General features: G+C 52.8%; 6 protein-coding genes and 1 non-coding gene across 7 annotated transcripts; 3 read left to right on the top strand and 4 right to left on the bottom strand.

Annotated features, from left to right (window-relative positions):
• Window positions 1-272: 272 nt before the first annotated feature.
• On the bottom strand, window positions 273-2,840 carry QC763_122900 (uncharacterized protein). Its single transcript, XM_062908855.1, has 5 exons — window positions 2,427-2,840; window positions 2,067-2,231; window positions 1,134-2,008; window positions 620-1,073; window positions 273-592 (listed from the first exon to the last, which is right to left on the bottom strand). The coding sequence occupies exons 1-4, from the start codon at window positions 2,459-2,461 to the stop codon at window positions 760-762; spliced, it is 1,389 nt and encodes a 462-aa protein (XP_062772009.1). The 5' UTR covers window positions 2,462-2,840; the 3' UTR covers window positions 273-592; window positions 620-759.
• Window positions 2,841-3,000: 160 nt separating this feature from the next.
• QC763_0026880 lies at window positions 3,001-3,072 on the top strand. Its single transcript has one exon. It is a non-coding gene; the product is annotated as a tRNA-Cys (tRNA).
• A 442-nt stretch (window positions 3,073-3,514) lies between these two features.
• Window positions 3,515-6,035, bottom strand: QC763_122910 (uncharacterized protein). The gene is made up of 3 exons (XM_062908856.1): window positions 5,999-6,035; window positions 5,374-5,874; window positions 3,515-5,015 (listed from the first exon to the last, which is right to left on the bottom strand). Exons 2-3 carry the CDS (start codon window positions 5,474-5,476, stop codon window positions 3,637-3,639), a joined length of 1,482 nt encoding a protein of 493 aa, XP_062772010.1. The 5' UTR covers window positions 5,477-5,874; window positions 5,999-6,035; the 3' UTR covers window positions 3,515-3,636.
• A 73-nt stretch (window positions 6,036-6,108) lies between these two features.
• On the bottom strand, window positions 6,109-7,340 carry QC763_0026900 (uncharacterized protein; the record flags this gene model as incomplete). Its single annotated transcript, XM_062905464.1, has 4 exons — window positions 6,109-6,193; window positions 6,260-6,802; window positions 7,004-7,082; window positions 7,200-7,340. 3 exons carry the CDS (start codon window positions 7,338-7,340, stop codon window positions 6,741-6,743), a joined length of 282 nt encoding a protein of 93 aa, XP_062772011.1. The 3' UTR covers window positions 6,109-6,193; window positions 6,260-6,740.
• A 2,093-nt stretch (window positions 7,341-9,433) lies between these two features.
• On the bottom strand, window positions 9,434-9,980 carry QC763_0026910 (uncharacterized protein; the record flags this gene model as incomplete). The annotated part of the gene is made up of 2 exons (XM_062905465.1): window positions 9,434-9,545; window positions 9,907-9,980. 2 exons carry the CDS (start codon window positions 9,978-9,980, stop codon window positions 9,434-9,436), a joined length of 186 nt encoding a protein of 61 aa, XP_062772012.1.
• Window positions 9,981-11,352: 1,372 nt separating this feature from the next.
• On the top strand, window positions 11,353-12,307 carry QC763_0026920 (uncharacterized protein; the record flags this gene model as incomplete). Its single annotated transcript, XM_062905466.1, has 3 exons — window positions 11,353-11,716; window positions 11,789-12,119; window positions 12,224-12,307. The coding sequence occupies exons 2-3, from the start codon at window positions 11,985-11,987 to the stop codon at window positions 12,305-12,307; spliced, it is 219 nt and encodes a 72-aa protein (XP_062772013.1). The 5' UTR covers window positions 11,353-11,716; window positions 11,789-11,984.
• Window positions 12,308-14,746: 2,439 nt separating this feature from the next.
• On the top strand, window positions 14,747-16,619 carry QC763_0026930 (uncharacterized protein; the record flags this gene model as incomplete). Its single annotated transcript, XM_062905467.1, has 4 exons — window positions 14,747-14,807; window positions 14,845-15,296; window positions 15,350-15,467; window positions 16,579-16,619. 4 exons carry the CDS (start codon window positions 14,747-14,749, stop codon window positions 16,617-16,619), a joined length of 672 nt encoding a protein of 223 aa, XP_062772014.1.
• Window positions 16,620-17,197: the final 578 nt, after the last annotated feature.

The raw sequence follows: 17,197 nt of genomic DNA on the forward strand, positions 1-17,197 counted from the left end.
AGAGAAGTCCGTGTATTTTAAACTCTGACTAACTATAGGCCTTTAAAACTCCACTTTCCCATGAAAGTCTTCATTAAAAAAAGGTGACGAAGACTTTCATACTGCTCAGTATGGTCAATTACAGGGCCTTACAGCAAGCCATATCCACCGTAGGCCACCTTCTTCCAGGGCCTTTATCTTGACTTCGACCGGTCTTCGATAGGGCCTTGGCACGTACTGGCCAATACGTCAAAAAATACTTCATCAGGGGCCCCAGGGCCTTGATGAAACCCTTCATGGAAATTCTTTCAAATGGCTGCTGTTTGGGCCAAAAGATCACCGCCCTAGTTACTAAGAGCGGACCATTAACACCCCTATGAACGTACACTAACCGTCATGATTCCAACCTGTAACCTTCTCTTCTTTCGTCTTTACCTGTGTTCCATCCCAACAAAACCATAAAATGAAACGCGACCTTTTGGTTTCCCTCCTCCCCACCCCTAAATTATCATTAATAAATGGAAGGAAAGCCAGCCGCCAAGACCTAGACAAACTCCTGCTGACAGTAAGAGACATTCTCCCTTATCTTACACCATGCCACGCTCTTCTTCGTCTTTTGTGCCGACGTGCTTCTCTTCGTCTTTTGCTCGGAGGTGGTCGTCCTCCCCCCAGCCGCACAGCTGTATTTTTTTTTTGACGTTTCCTGAAACCGGAGCTAGAACAGGTGAAGCGCTTGAATGGGTAAGCCGGCACATTCCGAAGCTCAGTACCGGAGCCATTCTAATGCCCCTCATCCCCTTCCATCTTCGCGATCCACTTGTTCATCTGGCTAAACTTGTCCTCAAACGACTTTTGCAACTTCTCTGCCGCGCCCCACATGGGATCAGTCTCATTCCAGTACTCATAGCAGTTCGCAAAGATTTGGTTCATGTCTGCCAGGAACTCCTGTTCGTCACTGTACTCCTTGTTGTCCATCTTGTTCTTCATCGTCGTCAAGTCCATGGGCTTCTTGACCACGTTGAAGTAGTCGGGTACGCCATCGCGCTGGGGGTCGACGGGATCCTTGAAGGGCCCAACGACACGGGTCCAAAAGCCTGGTTATAGACGTTAATATCAGTTCAAGTAATGCGAGAGGAAAGGTGAAGCGGGCTTACCAGGGCCAGAGAGCATCCTGGCCAGTAGGTCTGCGCAAAAGTTCAGTTTCTGGTTCGTCGAAAACTGCTGGCTCGCAATCGCAGCTCCACTAGTGCGGCGCTTAGGGCCTGGTTTAGACGAGGCTTTTGGCACAGAAGCGGTGGCTCCCTTTGTCACCGTCTTGCGACCAGAAGCGGTCTGAGAGACAACAGGAGGTGACCCGTTGGCACCAGCTTCCGACACACGCTGCTTCTTCGCAGGTCGTCCTCCTTCCTGTCCCCCTTCAGCGTCACGTCGCTTCTCTGCGGCCGGGGCAAGGGCGGCAGGATCGGATCCAGCCCGCTCATCAAGGGGGGAGCTGTTCTCCAGTGAGCTCATAGCTACCACCAACTCACTCAACACCTCCTGCGGCAACGACCTCGCAAACTCTGTCCGGGACTCCGACGATCTCATATACTCGGCAGCCCACGAAAGGAGCAGCTTTCGTATCGAAGAGCCCTCAGGAGTATCTTTCCACACTTGTACAAGAAGTGGTGTTGCAGGAATGTGTTCGGTGATGCGTCTGCACTCAATCATGGCGTCCAGTGTCGCATCGCAGAGGCCGTCGATGCCGAGCATATGGCCAAGCTTCCACACGCCAATGAGTACATCATAGCTGGGAAGGTTATCCAGTGATGGGAAGACCTGGCCCGTGTAGAGATAGTTTTGGCAGTACGCGAACACCTCGGTGGGTGTTTCTGGGAGTCTGACAATGTTCTCGATGGATTCTTGGTCTGCATTCTCGTCGAAGAACTTGCGGTAATAGGAGGACTTGGAGCACAAGAAGTCTTTTTGGATGCCGAACGGTATCTCCTCGGGTCCAACTAAGGCGATGACAAATATGGGATGAGGTTCCCTGGGAAGATTGTCTATGTCAGTATGTGTGATGCTAATCATGCGAGGATGTGACTTACAGCCAGGAGAATGGTCGGTGTTCTTGTATGCTATTAGCTGGGCGCGCTACTTCAACTGGGGCGACATCACTCGCATTCTTGTCGGCAGCTTCTACGATAGTGACTACCTCAGCAGCGACTGCGACGGCATTCCCATTGGGCTGTGGTACAGGCTCTTCTGCCATTCTGCATGTGTGATTATTTGCGTTAGCCCATCGTCTCCTGGATCTTACATGGCGGGGATCATGGAAACTACACGTCTCATGTTGAGATGAGAGACGTGATTCACCATGCCGGCAAGATGGTGGCTCATTTGATGGAATAATCAAAAGAATGTGTGCGCGAGAGTAAGTACTGTATGATACATCTCAATTGACATACCTATTATCCGTAGGCTCCTCCATGACTTCAAACATTGAGCCGAGTGAGACCAGTGTTGACCTCTAGTTGTTGATGAAGCAGTTACTGCCAGGCGCCGTGCGCTTTCTCAGACCAAGGATCAATTGGTGAGCGGCAGGTAGTTAATAATAGTAGAGAGATGAGTGCCACCATGAATTGATGGCATATGATGTGCGAGCTCGGTGTGATTGTTTGAGACGAAAAGCAATGAGCTGTGTAAAGTCAAAAGTAAGATGAGCTTTGGCGAATGAACGTGAGATGTGATCCAGTCCAAGTTGCGGTTCAGTGACCCACTTTCATACTGTGCGGAGCAGCGGAAGGAATGCGGGAGGGCACTGTGTCAGCCAAACCAGCACGAAGAGTGGTAGGTACTATCAGCACTTGGTAGTACTGTGGATTTTTTTTTTATTTTTTTTTTTATTTATGGTAATGAAATGTTAGGAAATGGCTTCATACTCATTATTTGCTCTCATTTATGTTGATATCTGATGGCATTTCACTTTTATAAGTGTTACATCTAGTTACAACATCATCAATCAGCAGCTGATTCTTGTCAGGACGAATAGCTCAGGGGTAGAGCAACCGGCTGCAGTCCGGTAGGTCACGTGTTCAAATCACGTTTCGTCCTTACCTTTTGCATCGTTTTTACATTCATTTATGTTTTTTGCTATCATTTAGTTTTCGTCAGCCAATGCATCGTTTAATTTGTTCTGGGCTTGCTGGTTTCTCTGTGGAGTGTTGTTTCCAAAATATCCTCTGTATCAGTGGTTTAGGGCTTTGTAAGAGATTCTCATACCACGCCTCCAGGCTGCGAGTTTCCATCTTTCGGAGAACCAAGAAATTTAGAGGCGACTAGTTTGCATGAGAAGATAATAAATCCGTGCGCATAGTTTATGTCAATATTTTGAGTACTGCCTTTGTCATCATCTCAATCCATTTCACTTGAGGGCAGGATCTGTCTGTTTTGATAATGGCTACTCCTGCTTCTGATACGAACAGGACTTCGAAATGACCACTGAGCATTGCTTATTGTATGGTACTTTGGATTTACCGGAATACCACGTAGCAGGCTTTGAGGGTTACGAATAAATAAATAAAAGGCTGTCAATATCGTAGAGTGGTAGTTGCTGGTGCCTGTCCCCAGATCCCTGACGAATCTATACCTCAATATCTTCCTACTCCCCGGTAGATATTACTCCTTTCCCTCTTCATCAGTCTCGACCACTATTCCTCTCTTACCCATCCCCTTCTCTGCTCTCCGTCCCCTCACATGCCTCTCCACCCTCCTCGCATTCTCCGTCACCATCTCATACCTCGCCCTCTCACTGCTCCCTGCCTCCTCCCCCAGTTTATAACCTGCGTACATCACTATCCTCTCCACCTTCCCCCAAGCGCCCACCCAATCGACCATATCATGTCCGCTCTTCGACCACAGCGCCGAAGCCCACAGTCCGCAACCCGTCAAGTCCAGATGCTCGAGCCGATACAAACTCTTGCTTAACCGGTTCAACACCATGATCGCCTCTGTCCAGTCGTTGTCCAAACTGTGACTGTACGGTCCCGTGGCTCCATATTGAACCACCTGCCCCTGTGCAGTGACCATAGTAGCCAATTTTGCGTTGGGGGTAAGTGATGGCTCCGGCCAAAACGCCAGACTCAAGTGCGTCAAGTTCGGCATATGGGTAGCAAAGGAAAGCAAGTGCCGCCAGGAGACATTATGGGCATGTTCCGGATCGAGGGCCAGCGACAAGCGTGTCAAGTTGGGCAGCAGGGCGGCCGGTATTGACGGCTCGAGCGTTGGTTCGTCATCAGGTGCGTCCCATGAGTCTTTGGGATCAGCCGTTGATACAACAGCTGCCGCTTGGGGTGGGTATAAGAAATCCGACAGCTCGCGGATTTTGAGTGACCGCCCCAGCGACCAGGACAGGTCGAGACAGGAAAAGTCGTCGTTCACGACGCCTGGGGGGAGGAACCCTCTTTGTCGTTCCTGTTCATAGTGACTGTCCTCGTCGTCCTCGTACACCACAGGAGGAGGGGGAAGCAGGATGGCTCTCATGTCCTGCAGCGTCAGGCCTTTCTCACTATACAACCCAATATACGCCAGCAACGCCCCTCTCACGCGTGTTGGTAGCTCATAGAGAATATACCGGCAATATTCCACCTGCCAGTCCCACGTCCTCGCAAACCCCTTCAGCACGAGATCCATCAAACTCCCCTTTGCAGGCAAGACCATACCCGGCAGCGGTCTTTGAGCATAATTCTGCGCCCCACCAAACTCAATCAACGTCCGAGGGTCACTATACAGACCACTCCCCGCAGGCCTGGATACCCAGCTCCGCGGGGGCGCCGGTCCCGGAGGCAGTCTCCTACCTGTGGCATCAACCCGCACCGGACGCCTTGGTGGCGGCGCCGGCGTCTCCGGCAGCTGAAGGATCTGCCGTATTGCTGGCGGAACAGTTGGCTGAACAAACGCCTCTGCTGGACGGATTTGCGATGAGCCACCGTCCCTCAGCCCTGCCCGACGCAAGTCGGCCAGCAGCTCATTGACGGAACGGTTCTGTTGTTGGTCGTCTGTGATGACAGGAAAGAAAGTATCGAGAGAATGTTAGTCTTGCTTAATCATCCCACTAAAGTGTATCTCACACCCTTTCCACAAACTGTTGGGTTTGTGTATGGGCCCCCACCCCCCCAGGGTAAACAAGATCAAAACACACACACACACAAAGGGTGTGGGCGAAAAAGAGTTCGATGGAGGGGGTGTGTAGAATGGAACTATCCAATTTACGGGCCAAACCGCCCCAAACCCGGTTCAACGTTCAACGGCTGCGGGGATACACGACGGGGAGGGGGGAAATGTGGACATCATGCGGGGCTCCGGTGTGGTACCAGCAGACAATAAAGAGAGAAAAAGAACTAAAACGAAACGCACCATGGTGGCTGTTGTGCCTGCTAGCAGCCGTACTGCTGCTGAGTGACGCTGGTGCTGTGGACTGCGGCTTGGAATACTGTTTTTGGTGTCTCTTCTTCGGCATTGATTACTTTTGGGCTCTTGCTTCCTCTCTGAAATATCTAGAGCGAAACTATATAAAAACAAGGCCTTTGGGCGATGGCGAATTAAAAATAAAAATAAAAAAGGCTGCCAAAGCTCGTGACTGGTGCGCGTTTCTTTTTCTGGTGACTCGAAGAGAAAAAGGCAATGAACGGGTCGGTACCTAATGGACCGAGTTGCGCTTGCTTCTCTGTTTGTTGCGTGGGCGTGTTGTATGTGTTCTTCGGGAGCAAAGTAATGCAAATCGACAATCGACAATGCGGAAATCGGGGAATCGGAAACCGCTCAAGCTCACAAAAGTCACGGGAAGGCGGATGGATTGCAAATATGCTCGCCGCAATCCCAATACACAGTTGCCTTATTGCTTCGCCTTCCTGCCACCTAACAAGCAGGATTAGAAACGGACAAAGTGCTCAAGCTCGGTCAAAGAGGGGCGGCCAGAACACACAAGGACCTTTCTCGTGTGTCTATGTGATTCACTAGACTAGGAGGTTGGTAACCGTACCTTAAGCACTACTGATTTCTGATACCTCAAAATGTACGTCATGTTTTCCCGCTGTGACGGTGTGACTCCTCTCCGGCGGGCGGAGGCGGCGAAACAAACCCATGATGGCCCCATGTTCCATTGGCACATTGCGGGCAGCGTATCACAGCCCAGCTGTCAGCCCAAAAGAGCCAGAAAGCGCCCCCAGCGGAGTCGCTAAAATCATTGTCAAAAACCGTTGGCCAAAGCGTTTACATCCCCACCACGAGACCCACTCCTTACCTGCCTGCATTCTTTCTGTTCAGTTTAGTGGACTTTCTTTCAACCTCCCTTGCAAAAGACACCCTCACACAAAGACCGTATCTTGTGCTTCCCTCTTCGGAGAGGGGTGGGCAAGTGCACCGTTGCCTAGAGCCTAAATTTTCTCCTTGAAATCTTTAGTCCTTTCAGCTTATCCAGGTGGCTTACCCCCTAGGTTCTCCGGATCATCCCGAGAATAGAGAGCTCTCACACGAGGTTGCGAGATGCGCCTGTCCCGTGTCCAGCTTCCAGGTTGCCAGGGGAAAAAAAGGGGGGGGGAGCACAGGTTGACGGCCTCTCATTGGATTTGTTCTTTTCGTTTTCTGCAGCAACATTGCCCAATTTTGCTTCTATTGTCTCTTCGGCATCGTAAACACCTATCAGGCTTGCATGCCTTTCCATTCGTCTGAAAAGTCTGCTCTTGCCTGCTTGCACCCGGAAGGCCCGAGATAGATGACTTGAATCAAGCAGAAACAGGCGATGTGATAACAACAACAACAACCAAGGAATCAAATGTGGGGCGGGCTAGATATCACAACCGTCATTAGCCTCTATCGTGAACGACCTGCCAGTGAGTGACAGATTGGCCATGCTTCTATCTCATGTCATACATGAACATCATGCCTCACCTCAACTCTCTCTTTGAGTTAAGTCAGTCCCTTTGTTCTGGGTCTTGGAGATGGCTGTTAGAGGCAAAGGGTGTGTATTGAGCGCATCGATACTTACTACATGTACGTCGACTACCCACACCCATCAGCATCTTGGCCACGACACACTCCAGGGCATTCTCTGCCGCTGCATGTGGCTGGCTTCAATATTGACTTTCCGCAGCGAGAGGGGGAGGTCAACACGAGACACCTCACCTCTCACAAACCTGCGGCACTGTCAGGACGGGTACCTCTCACAAAAGTCGAATACATACCATCGTCCTGAGAACACGGGGCGCCGGATCGGACCATTTACACAGAACAGCGTCGGACAAGGAGGCCAAGTCGCCATCTGCCATTCTGACAGGCAAGGAGGGAAAATAGGCCCTTCTATGGAGTCGGTCCTTCCACATCATTGCCCCTCATGATGACAGTGCTGATTGATGGTCATGACCCCCTCAGCATTGCTGCTATTCTTGGCGTTCGACCGAAAGGCCTTTCGATGGCTGTGAATATGCCCTTTTCTCACGAATCGGGTCACGTCTTCGGGGTCAGGGATCTTTCCCGCTGGCCGTTCGGGGCCGAAGTGATATGGTAGCCTCTCCCCATGGTTTGCTATCATGGCTCAGCTGGCTGCAAACTCTTCCCTGCAAACTTTGATTGCTCTACGGTCTTTCCGCACCCTCCGAGGGGCTGCATGCCATGTTGAACAAGACAATCCCCTGTCCACCACGTTTAGCTGGCTGATCAAATGTCTTGTACCGTGGGTAGGCGCGGCTGGGTACCGGCTTGGAACCCTTCGATGAGACTTCCTGGGCGTATCAGATCCTGTCTGTCTCTGATGAGTGGCTTGATCAGAGAAGCCCAGAGCCCCTGCTTTCCATCTTCACATCCTGGTTTCGGCCACGTGAGAGCAACGACAACGGCCGGAATGAATCCACCCCAGCCCCTTCCACCTCCAGCACTGGGGGGGGGAGAGGTGGCAATCACGGATCTTGTTCTGGGCATCATCGAGCCTCGGCGCCGCCCGCATCCGTCTGTGAGACCACGCAGTTCCTTGACTTGACAGCACCGAGCCGATAACATGTGTTCGCACGAGACAAGAAAGCCCATCCCTGAGCTTGTCAGCAGGGAGAGGCCAAGTAAGCTCTCCAACATGGCCTGTGGTACGATGCCACGAAAAACCTGGAGAAAAGCACCTGGCGGTGGTCGTCCCTCCTCTTGGACGCCTCGTCCCGGCAGGCCGAAGGGCTCGATGCGCGTGATGACACGCTTGTATGACGAGCAGCTGCGCGACGCGGTCTTCCAGACAAATCCCAAGCCAGTCGTCCGTCGCTCGCTCCGCAATCCCTGACCCCTTATATTGCTGTTTTGCGTCATGTTGCCCCTGTAAACAAGCGCTTGCCACGTAGTGTATATCGCGTCGGCGAACCGGAGACCATCATCAGGTTCTTCCCAGAGAAACAGGTGCCAGCCACCCAGCGCTTGCCAATCTCCGCAAATCGATCGCCGTGTCCGCCTGGTTAGACTTGATCACGGAGCTTCTCTCGTTGATCACCGCATGAGACGCGCAGTCGTGCCATGGTCAGTTTCGACGCGGTGTAGGGTCTTGTGGCAAAGGAAGCGGTCCATGCTGTGAGAGTCTGGGCCTGACCGAGAAGAAGCCTGCCGGACCCGATTTGGACTGAGTTAGCGAACGAAACCGGAAGCAAGGTCAAACAAGAACCTACATTCGGAGAGAGGGAGGGGTGTTGCGCAACCTCAGTCGAGCGCAACCTACCTGAACGAGACTCTCCCAGCTGCGAGTCCTCATCCACCGGTTCTCCTTTAGGTAGGAAGCACACTGGCAGCTTGCAAACCATCTGTGGTGGGAGCTCCCGAGGAACTGGATCCAATGTAGATATTTCATCTGTTTGAGACCGGCTGGTCACTCAAAGGGGGGCTTCTTCCCGTCCGATTGTACATCGACACGCGTGTCGCCGCGTTGCCCGTTGTTGTCCCAACATTATTCCGCCTACCTTCCGACGCGAACTCAGCCGATCGTAGTTCTTAGCGGATGATATCGCTGAGGCACACCTCACGACCGCTGATGTTGACAACTGCGGATCTCAATGGAGGGAAAACAAAAAACAAAAAAAAAAGGTGCACGCTCTGATTGGGGGCCTTGTATGCACTCCAGCTCCAGTGCAGAATGGTATAGCCCCTTTTCTTCCTCTGAGGAAGGAGAGTTTCTGTGTCACCTGTAGATGGGGGCCTGATTGGGTGGGACTCTCCCTCGTTCCTTCCGAACATGAACCGAAAGGGAAGGAGGTTCTTCGTTTTCAGAAGACAGATGGAAGGAAGGCTGGGCTGATGAGCAACGTCTAGATTCTCGATGTGATATGTCAGATGCACTTTGTTGAGCCTCGAGTATGCAGTCGTGGACATGACCTGGGCACGTTTCAAGGGCACTACGTTCGAGCCTAAAGCTCCGAGTTCCGGCCACATTGAGAGGTATGACTGCCTTGTATCAGCATTCGGTCAGGCCCGGGCTGGTCTGATGCATAGGTCTTTCGCTGGGCATCATCCAGGCTCCCTTGCCATACTTCGTGAACTCAAAGAGGGGCCCATCAACTTGCGTTCTGCCAAGAGACATACGAACCTCATGGGAGTTAGTATTTCCAAAAGTTACTGGTCCTGAGGTGTGAATCCACGAATACCCGGGGCAAGCAGGTTGAGGCTTGCGAGATTGTAAGTGAATTTGAGGGCAAGCCGAGAGAAGTAGCGCTGTACGGAATCTGCAGGCGAACAAGGTGAAGGACCCAGTTCATATAACGGACCACTGATGTGAAATCATCCACACTGAAGTTGGGTTGGGAAAAGTACCCTATGTCCCAACCAGGAGGACTCTCATTCCAGTCCGGCGGTAAGACTGAGGAACTTGACAGTACATGCGCCGTCCGAAAGGTACCTTGTCGTACTGGCCTGTCTCGTTGAACGCACCCCGAGTCGTATAAGCGGACTGGGAGGAGCCTCCGCTTCTCTGGGCGTCTGCTAAAATATCCCGCTGCCAGCATCAGGCTCACTCATGCTCAGAGAGCCACACCACCATCGGGAGCTGCAGGATGACATAGAGCAAGGGTGCCCCATGATTTGAAGGCCGGCCATCTCGTCAAGCGCGGATCTTCCAAATCGGCGAAGGAAGGTGATGCAGTCGGGCAGCAAAAGGGCTTCCAAAAGTGCATATTCAAGACCATCGGGATGATCTACCATCGTCATGATATGTTCAACGGATGGCTTGGGAGGCAGGCACATATATTGGTGGCAAAGTGATTTTGTTGTAGCTAACCAACACCAACATCACGCCCAACCAACGCAATCTCCGCAGCGGTGGGCGCCATCTCTAGGATCAAATGAACCAAGCGTTGATACCTAACGAGAGGTTGATCGCGAGCTCAGAACGAATGCCATGGCCGTTCATGGCTGCAGCGTTGACGAGATAGTGGTGTGGTGGTGTGCTTGCTCTCATGCGTACGGCTGAACATATTGACAGGGACGGCCTGGAGTGAGAGGAGAGGTGGAGGGGCCCACAAGAAAGGTTATAGAAGTATTGGTGCTGAGGAAGAGACTGAAGTGAGCGGAGTGGCATCTCGCCGACCGCAGGGACTGTCTTCCAGGCACCTCACGAACGCGTCGTTTCTGACCGGCCTCGATGGTCGCACCCCTCTGGCGTGGCCGGGGCTGCATCCACCAATCGTCTCGTCGAAATGACTGCCATATCCGGCTCTGACGTGGTAACCGGTGAGCAAAGTTCGATCACGATGGACCATGGAGCTGTGTAGGGTGACCCCAGATGCCAAAGTCCGCAATGGGTGCCGACTGGAGTTTGGGGCTCGATTTTCCCTTCGCTGAAAGCGGGCCTGGCTTAGTGCTTCAGATCGCAGTGATCTCATATAATGCGAGAGAGAGCAAGCCGATTGTATCGTCACATGTCGAAAACTTCGCGTGAGTTCAAGCCAAAAAGATACGAGGGACAATGTCACTGTAGCCACCCAGATATTCAGACACGCATGCCTGCTGCCTTAGCCTCAGGGGCGTTGTAGGTGGTCGTTCATCCCAAGTGAGTGAGGCAGACGGGACTAGGTACCCAGACAATGGGCATCCATATCTGATAGAAAGGATCGGGTGATTAAACCCCGCGATGGGTAATGCGATGGGGTGACCAAAACCCAAAAATGGGTCTGACCGGAGGAGATCAAGGTAACGATAGGTTGAAACCATTGGGTTTCTCTCCCAGATACCCTTGGTCTTGTTCATTCTCGCTTTAGATGCGTTGCTCCTTACCTGCCCGGATGGTGTTGTCGGTCTTGCCTGCAGGAAGTAATGCAGCACGGAAAGAAAAGCCGCGCGCGCAAATAAACGAGATAGGTTCTCTGCTAGCAAGTCTCCGTGTTTTGGAGGTTGGTTGTGATGTAACTTTGAGATAAAAACTCAGAGTAAGACGGCTGACCACCAGAATCAGTGATCAATCGTACGTATCATGCCTCCTCAATGCATCTTCAACTCCAATCTGCGCTTGCCATATCGAAGCAAGGTGACATCCCTTGATGGGGACATTGGCCTAAGTGGGGCATCGTGGCGCTCCCGTGAAGAAAAGCCTTGGCATCTTGACTCCACTTAGCCCCACCTACTCCACTATCTCTTGGCTGTGAAGCTGAGCTTAATTAATTACAAGCCCAAGCCTACGCCGACAGGAGCAAACACGGGAAAGAGTCGCGAGAATAATGTGTCGTGAGGGAGAAAAGCGATGAGGGTAAGGTCATAGCAGATAGGGAAACTCCCTACTACAAAGGAAAAAGAGAAAGAAAGACTGAGATGTTTGTAGGCTTCCCGGAGTCACTTCTGGAATGACGGGAAGGATAACTCATCAAGGACAAGCTCGAGGCCAACTATCAGTTTTTCACATCAAGAAAGCTCCTTTCCGAAACCTCCCGGGTCCAGATCCGCTCCTCCTAATTTTCTCCCGTACTTAGCCGACGAAACGGGACGTACATCCTGGAGAGCCAAGCAAGCAAACCACAATGTCGTCTATCACCCTAGACATGCACCCCGTGGCTTGGTGTAGTGCAGACCTGGAATCTGGGACTAGAACCATAGCTATCTGCCGCCGCCTTGTCACGAGATCTGGAGTTGTGACGCACTACTTGACAGCAGCGGTACGAGCAGGAAAAGCAACAACACGCGGGGAAGGTTGCTAATCGTTCATGCAGGATGCGAGGTTGCGTTGTCTGGATATGGAAATTTTGAAAGGTGGAACAAGAGCTGCTTGGCTCCAGATAGCCTCATGGTTCGCCGGGCTGCGTCGCTCAAAGAGACCCTTGGTTTTTTCGAAAGCTGGGGGTGAGATGAGGTGTCACATGGCACAAGATCTGGAAAGCAGGGGAGAGGTGGCCAGGACGGGGCACGCGCATATCATTGTTCTGAGGCGCCCGCTGTGTCTTGGTTCATGATCAGCCCTCAGGTCGGCATGCGGCAACGGGTCCGGCGACGACCGAGCGGGGCCTCCAGCTCTCTTTGGTCGCGAGGTCAGCATGGCCCCCAGTGATACTATCATCTACCGCAGCGGTGGATATGCCAGGGTCTTTAAGAGACTTTGGCGTGCACACAGCCTCTGACTGATTTCAGCCTGTTGCGTAATGAGCACCGCATCAACCGTCGCCAACGGCCCGAGCCGTCACTTCTCCAGTATGGGCATATCAACAGACAAATCAAGCACCCTCAGTTGTTGACGAGGGTGTGGATTTGGGCTCTAGAAAGAAACTGCCGCCGGGAAACGGGGAGAATGAGGAGGTAGTGGGATATCCAGGATAGCATCCCCGACAAGATCTCGTAAAGTCCAAGCTGGAAGCGGCCATCCTGTTCATCTTCAGGGGAAGTGCTTGGGTGCAGATTCCGCCCTCATGAGGATATGGATGAGAATCATCATTCAATCATTGCCATCCATGCTTGATTGGGCTTCTAGCACTCGGTCTGATGAACCAATCACTACCAGGATTCGCCCCAAGCTCCCTCATGTCTGGAGGAAACGGCCGAAAGGCCATCACACCTGAAACAAGGGAGCTACCCGCACTGGAAAGGCTCCAGCAGGTTTTGCTGCCACCACCGGATTGGCGGGTGGGTGGGTGCATCAATTCGAAGGAGACGGCAAGCTGCACAAACGACATAGTATCCAATCGTCCACCCGTACTGGCCCGTTTGACGATCCAGTGTCATCAGCTCATACCGACCATGCACCAGGGCAACACGAGGAGATCCCGACTTTCCCTCTTCGAGAAGCTCACGGTGTATTTTTGGGCCTCTTCAGATGGCCGTGTTTTGCAAAGGATGGAAAGGCTCGGGTACGGATAACGCTAGTTGGGTTGAGTATCACTTCCATGTCCGTCTTTCGGCTGCTCACCGGGGAAGCGTTCGAAAAACCTTCTTCGCCGTGATATTGCACACACAGGCCGGATCAACGCCTCCCACTGCTTCTCTTGCATTTTCTGTTGATACGGGAAATGCGAGCTACCGCGAGGCTTTTCATGGTCCGTCTCCACCACCAGCCGTCAGCGGTTGTGCTCCTTGAGGCTGTCCGGTTGCTTGTGGGGCTGGCTGTCAATCTTGAGGCTCCGAGCTGTGGTTACGATAGGAGAAGCCCCCAGAGTCTCGAACTGATACAACCTTTGGAAGCGGGCTTCAGTCGCCAAATTCTCACGTGCCGGGTCGAAATGTCTACCATTTTGAGTAGCACAGCACTGTATGGGCTTGTCTCTGATTCCGCTGCATGGATTATTGTCGGCAACGGCCGAACACGTCAAGGCTTATAGGGCCGAAGACCAGAGGTGCGCTCCATTGAAAGCCAGCATCCAGTGTTTTGACCTTGGAAGGCCGCACAAGAGACGGACTGGAATCGGCCCTGCCCGCCTGTCTGGTCAAGGTCCGACTAGCTCTTCTGCGCGATGGGCTCTGGCGGGGGCTTCACCTTGACATACGGAACAACACGCTGACGCTGCTATACGCCAACCCACCTAGCGCAATTTCTGTTACCTACAGTGCAGCGCGAGATGCGGCCGGATTCGCAACTCGCGGTTCCGATTCCCTGGCAGGCTCAGAAGGGGACACGGTGAAGAGAGCGGGTGAGTGGTGCAGGGCGGGTCTCTTGTCGAGCCTGTCATCAAAGAGGTTGTCATATGGCTGCAACTATCCGTGCTGGACTGGCTTTCTGGCCTAGCAAAACCGTCAGTCAAATCAACCAAAGGGTGTTTGTGGCGCTCCTTAAGGACATTCTCACGGTAGGGTACTTGCATATCTGATGCATGGAAGACGAGACCGCAGAAGCTCGTAGGGTAGTGACCTTGTTTTCGACCTGGGCCACCTGCTACAGATACCTCGAGATTTTGTCGGGATACTCGCTGCTGAGCCCACGCCCCCCCTGTCGAGATGGAGCAACGACGTCTACATACTGGTAGGCAGTTAACCTTTGAGTCGGTACTTGTCGCCGTATTTACGATCGCTATGACCTCGTGCTCACCTGGGTCAGATCTAGCACATGGGGAGGAAGGGAAGGGGGCGTGTGCCAGTGGCGAGTTTTGATCCTCGACCCGAGTTTGCTTGCCTGAGGCTTTCAAAGACAGCAGGAGTAGAGGGGGTCATGGGCCTGCAACTAGAGCGGCTTCTTGCTTTGCTTGTCCAGTGCGGTCCTTTCGCCCGAATCTGAGCTGGCAGAGATGGCCTTGCTTGTCCACAAACTTACATGGGGGTTAGCTGACCGGGGGGGCAAGATTCTACCGGAGACTCGGCCATGATGCCAGGAGGAACGCAATCTAAACCCCTTCATCAGGTCTTGCCCGAGATAGAGTATCAAGGTTCGGTTTTCGATGCTTGTCTTTTATTTTTAAAAAGACCGGGGCTCTCCTCTCGTTCCGCTCAGTTTGTCCTCGTTGTCATTGTCTCAAAATTCTGCGGAACACGGGCTGCTCGATCTGGGCTTAAGAAGGCACAGGAACCCCTACCGAAGCCACCGTCTTCAAGGCAAACTACCCTCATTCTCGTCCCCATCCACCATAAGCCGCGCTAGCTCTGGAGACGCTTCACCGATTCTTCTCTGTACGACCCCGCTGTGCCATTTGGGCTACCGGCAACAGGCCCCCTTTTCTCCCTCAAGCCCGTGCGAATCGATCTCAAGCCACGACTCTAGGGTCAACAACGATTTTCTCGACATCGGCACGATCTCAGATCCTGCACTGAAAGCTCGCACGGCGTGCCTGCATCATCAGCACGACTCGAGAGAGGGCGTTTTCGAAACAAAGAAAGGGGCTCCTATCGGTTGTCACAAGCGCCACAGGCTTCTAGAAGTACGCAAAGCCGTCTGGCAGAAGGGAAAGGCCCAGGCACGAGATCATCGCAGCGGCTCGTCCCGTTCTACCCTGCTCAGAAGCTCCGAACCCTACCCAGCGAGATCGACCCGCCTTTCAGTGCCGTTGATACGCAGAAACTAGGCTCGTCTTCAGAGGAACTCGGTCGAGGTAAGCACATCGATTTGTTCTTCTAACATATTTGAGTCATATCAAAAATGTTCCCTCTGCTTGGCCCTTTCGGTCCGATCTGTTCTCATGGAGAAGGTCGAGAAACGGGTTCAGAGAGCCAGCCAGCTTGAACGCTCAGTCTCACGGGATTCCGACCCGAATGCAACAACAGATGCCTCACTTTCCTGCATGAAGACACAAGGCGCCGAGCAATCAGAGAAGTCGGCGAGATTTAGTCTGAGAACGGATCCCGATTCTACATGGACTCATCTGGGACCGCATGGAGGTGCATTTCCCCCCGAGCAAAGAGGACTGGGCTGGTCCAAGAAACTCGGAGCCCAAAGCCAAGAAATATCTGCATCGGAACAAACGAGCTCGAAAATAGCATCAAGACCTCGACGGACTAAGCGAGTGTTGGATGATCTCAGATGATTCTCCATCCCGCTCTCGGTGCCACCTTCGTCGAACTCTTATCAGACGACACAAGTCAACCTGGAACATGGCCGAGCTTGCTCACCCAGGGACCTACCTGTTCCCAACTCTCTGCAGTTGCTCGACAGGGTTGGTCTAATGTTCACCCGTTCGCCATCTTTTGGCCGCCGCAGTGGACCGATGACTGTTATTGATGCGTGACTGTGAGAGGCCGGTCTGAGTCCATATGTTGACTGACAGAAGTGGTTTTGGGCAGGTAAAAACAACGGCACGACACCTTACTGTCGATGTGCAGGGCTGGTGATCTCGCGGCTTGGCAAGACAGGGGCTCGTTCTGAGGTCAGTTTAAGTTTTCTCCAGCCAATCCGCTTCTGGAACAGCACGCTGCAAGCCACACGGAAGACGATAGCTGCACACTCGGGCGGTTTTGGACAGCAGCGAAGGCACGCGAGTCGTCGGTGGTGTTCTGTCCGCAGGCCTTTCGCCGACGGCCAATCTCGCCTCGCCGTCCTCGGCATGCGCGGTCGCTTTTGCAACTACCTGTGCAGCCCCAGGGACGGCAGAGGCAACATTGCCGGGCCCCGTCTACCTTCTCATGTAAGAAATCCATGAGCTGACCATGGGTGCTATCGCTACAGGCGCCGCAAACGCGAAGAGAAGAAGACCTTCTTGTCAGCAGCAAGACATTGCTCCCCGCTGGAGCCGAGGCGTCTCGCATGAATCAACCACTCCCCAAGGTATATCCGAATTTCTTTTCTTTTTCCTTCCCTTTCAAACCCTATCTTTTCCGAGCCTTTGGATTTTAGTCCAGTTTCTGCTGTGGCTCCTGGACGACTCAACGGCGAGCACCTCTTGGCAATGGCAGTTGTACGGAGTGCCAGCCAGCCTTGCAGAACGACTCGAGCAACCAACATCGACGGCAAGATATTTTCGGGTTCAGCGATTTGCCTCACTCGAAATCACTGTACATAAGAAGGTCAGTAACAGCTTAAAAAAAACCCCAAAAAAACCACCCCTGCGAATTGTTTCGTCGTCTTTTTTCTCCATATTTTTCCCTTTCGTTCTTTGTATATTGCTATGCCGACTTGGCGAGGCTGTGGGTTGGCCTTGCAGCTGTTTGGCGCCATTCTCTTTATCATTTTCAAAACACACACCTCCCATTATACCCACCACCAGCACACCCACCGTTCCACACTCGGCACACTCGACTCTCTGCACCGTTGTCACGCATCTCTTGGACTGGCCTGGGGCCCGCCCTTTCCGATCGTCGGGCCAAGGCCCCGGGGTTGCTGCATGCA

Source organism: Podospora pseudopauciseta, chromosome 1 (genome assembly GCF_035222475.1).
Source record: "Podospora pseudopauciseta strain CBS 411.78 chromosome 1, whole genome shotgun sequence".
Classification (NCBI taxonomy): domain Eukaryota; kingdom Fungi; phylum Ascomycota; class Sordariomycetes; order Sordariales; family Podosporaceae; genus Podospora; species Podospora pseudopauciseta.

Coding starts and splice junctions, on each gene's coding strand:
- QC763_122900 (XM_062908855.1), bottom strand. CDS start 2,461: ATGTTTGAAGTCATGGAGGAGCCTACGGATAATAG. Junction 2,009..2,066: donor CACCGACCATTCTCCTGGCT/GTAAGTCACATC, acceptor CAATCTTCCCAG/GGAACCTCATCCCATATTTG. Junction 1,074..1,133: donor CAGGATGCTCTCTGGCCCTG/GTAAGCCCGCTT, acceptor GTCTATAACCAG/GCTTTTGGACCCGTGTCGTT.
- QC763_122910 (XM_062908856.1), bottom strand. CDS start 5,476: ATGCCGAAGAAGAGACACCAAAAACAGTATTCCAAGCCGCAGTCCACA. Junction 5,016..5,373: donor CAGGCACAACAGCCACCATG/GTGCGTTTCGTT, acceptor CTGTCATCACAG/ACGACCAACAACAGAACCGT.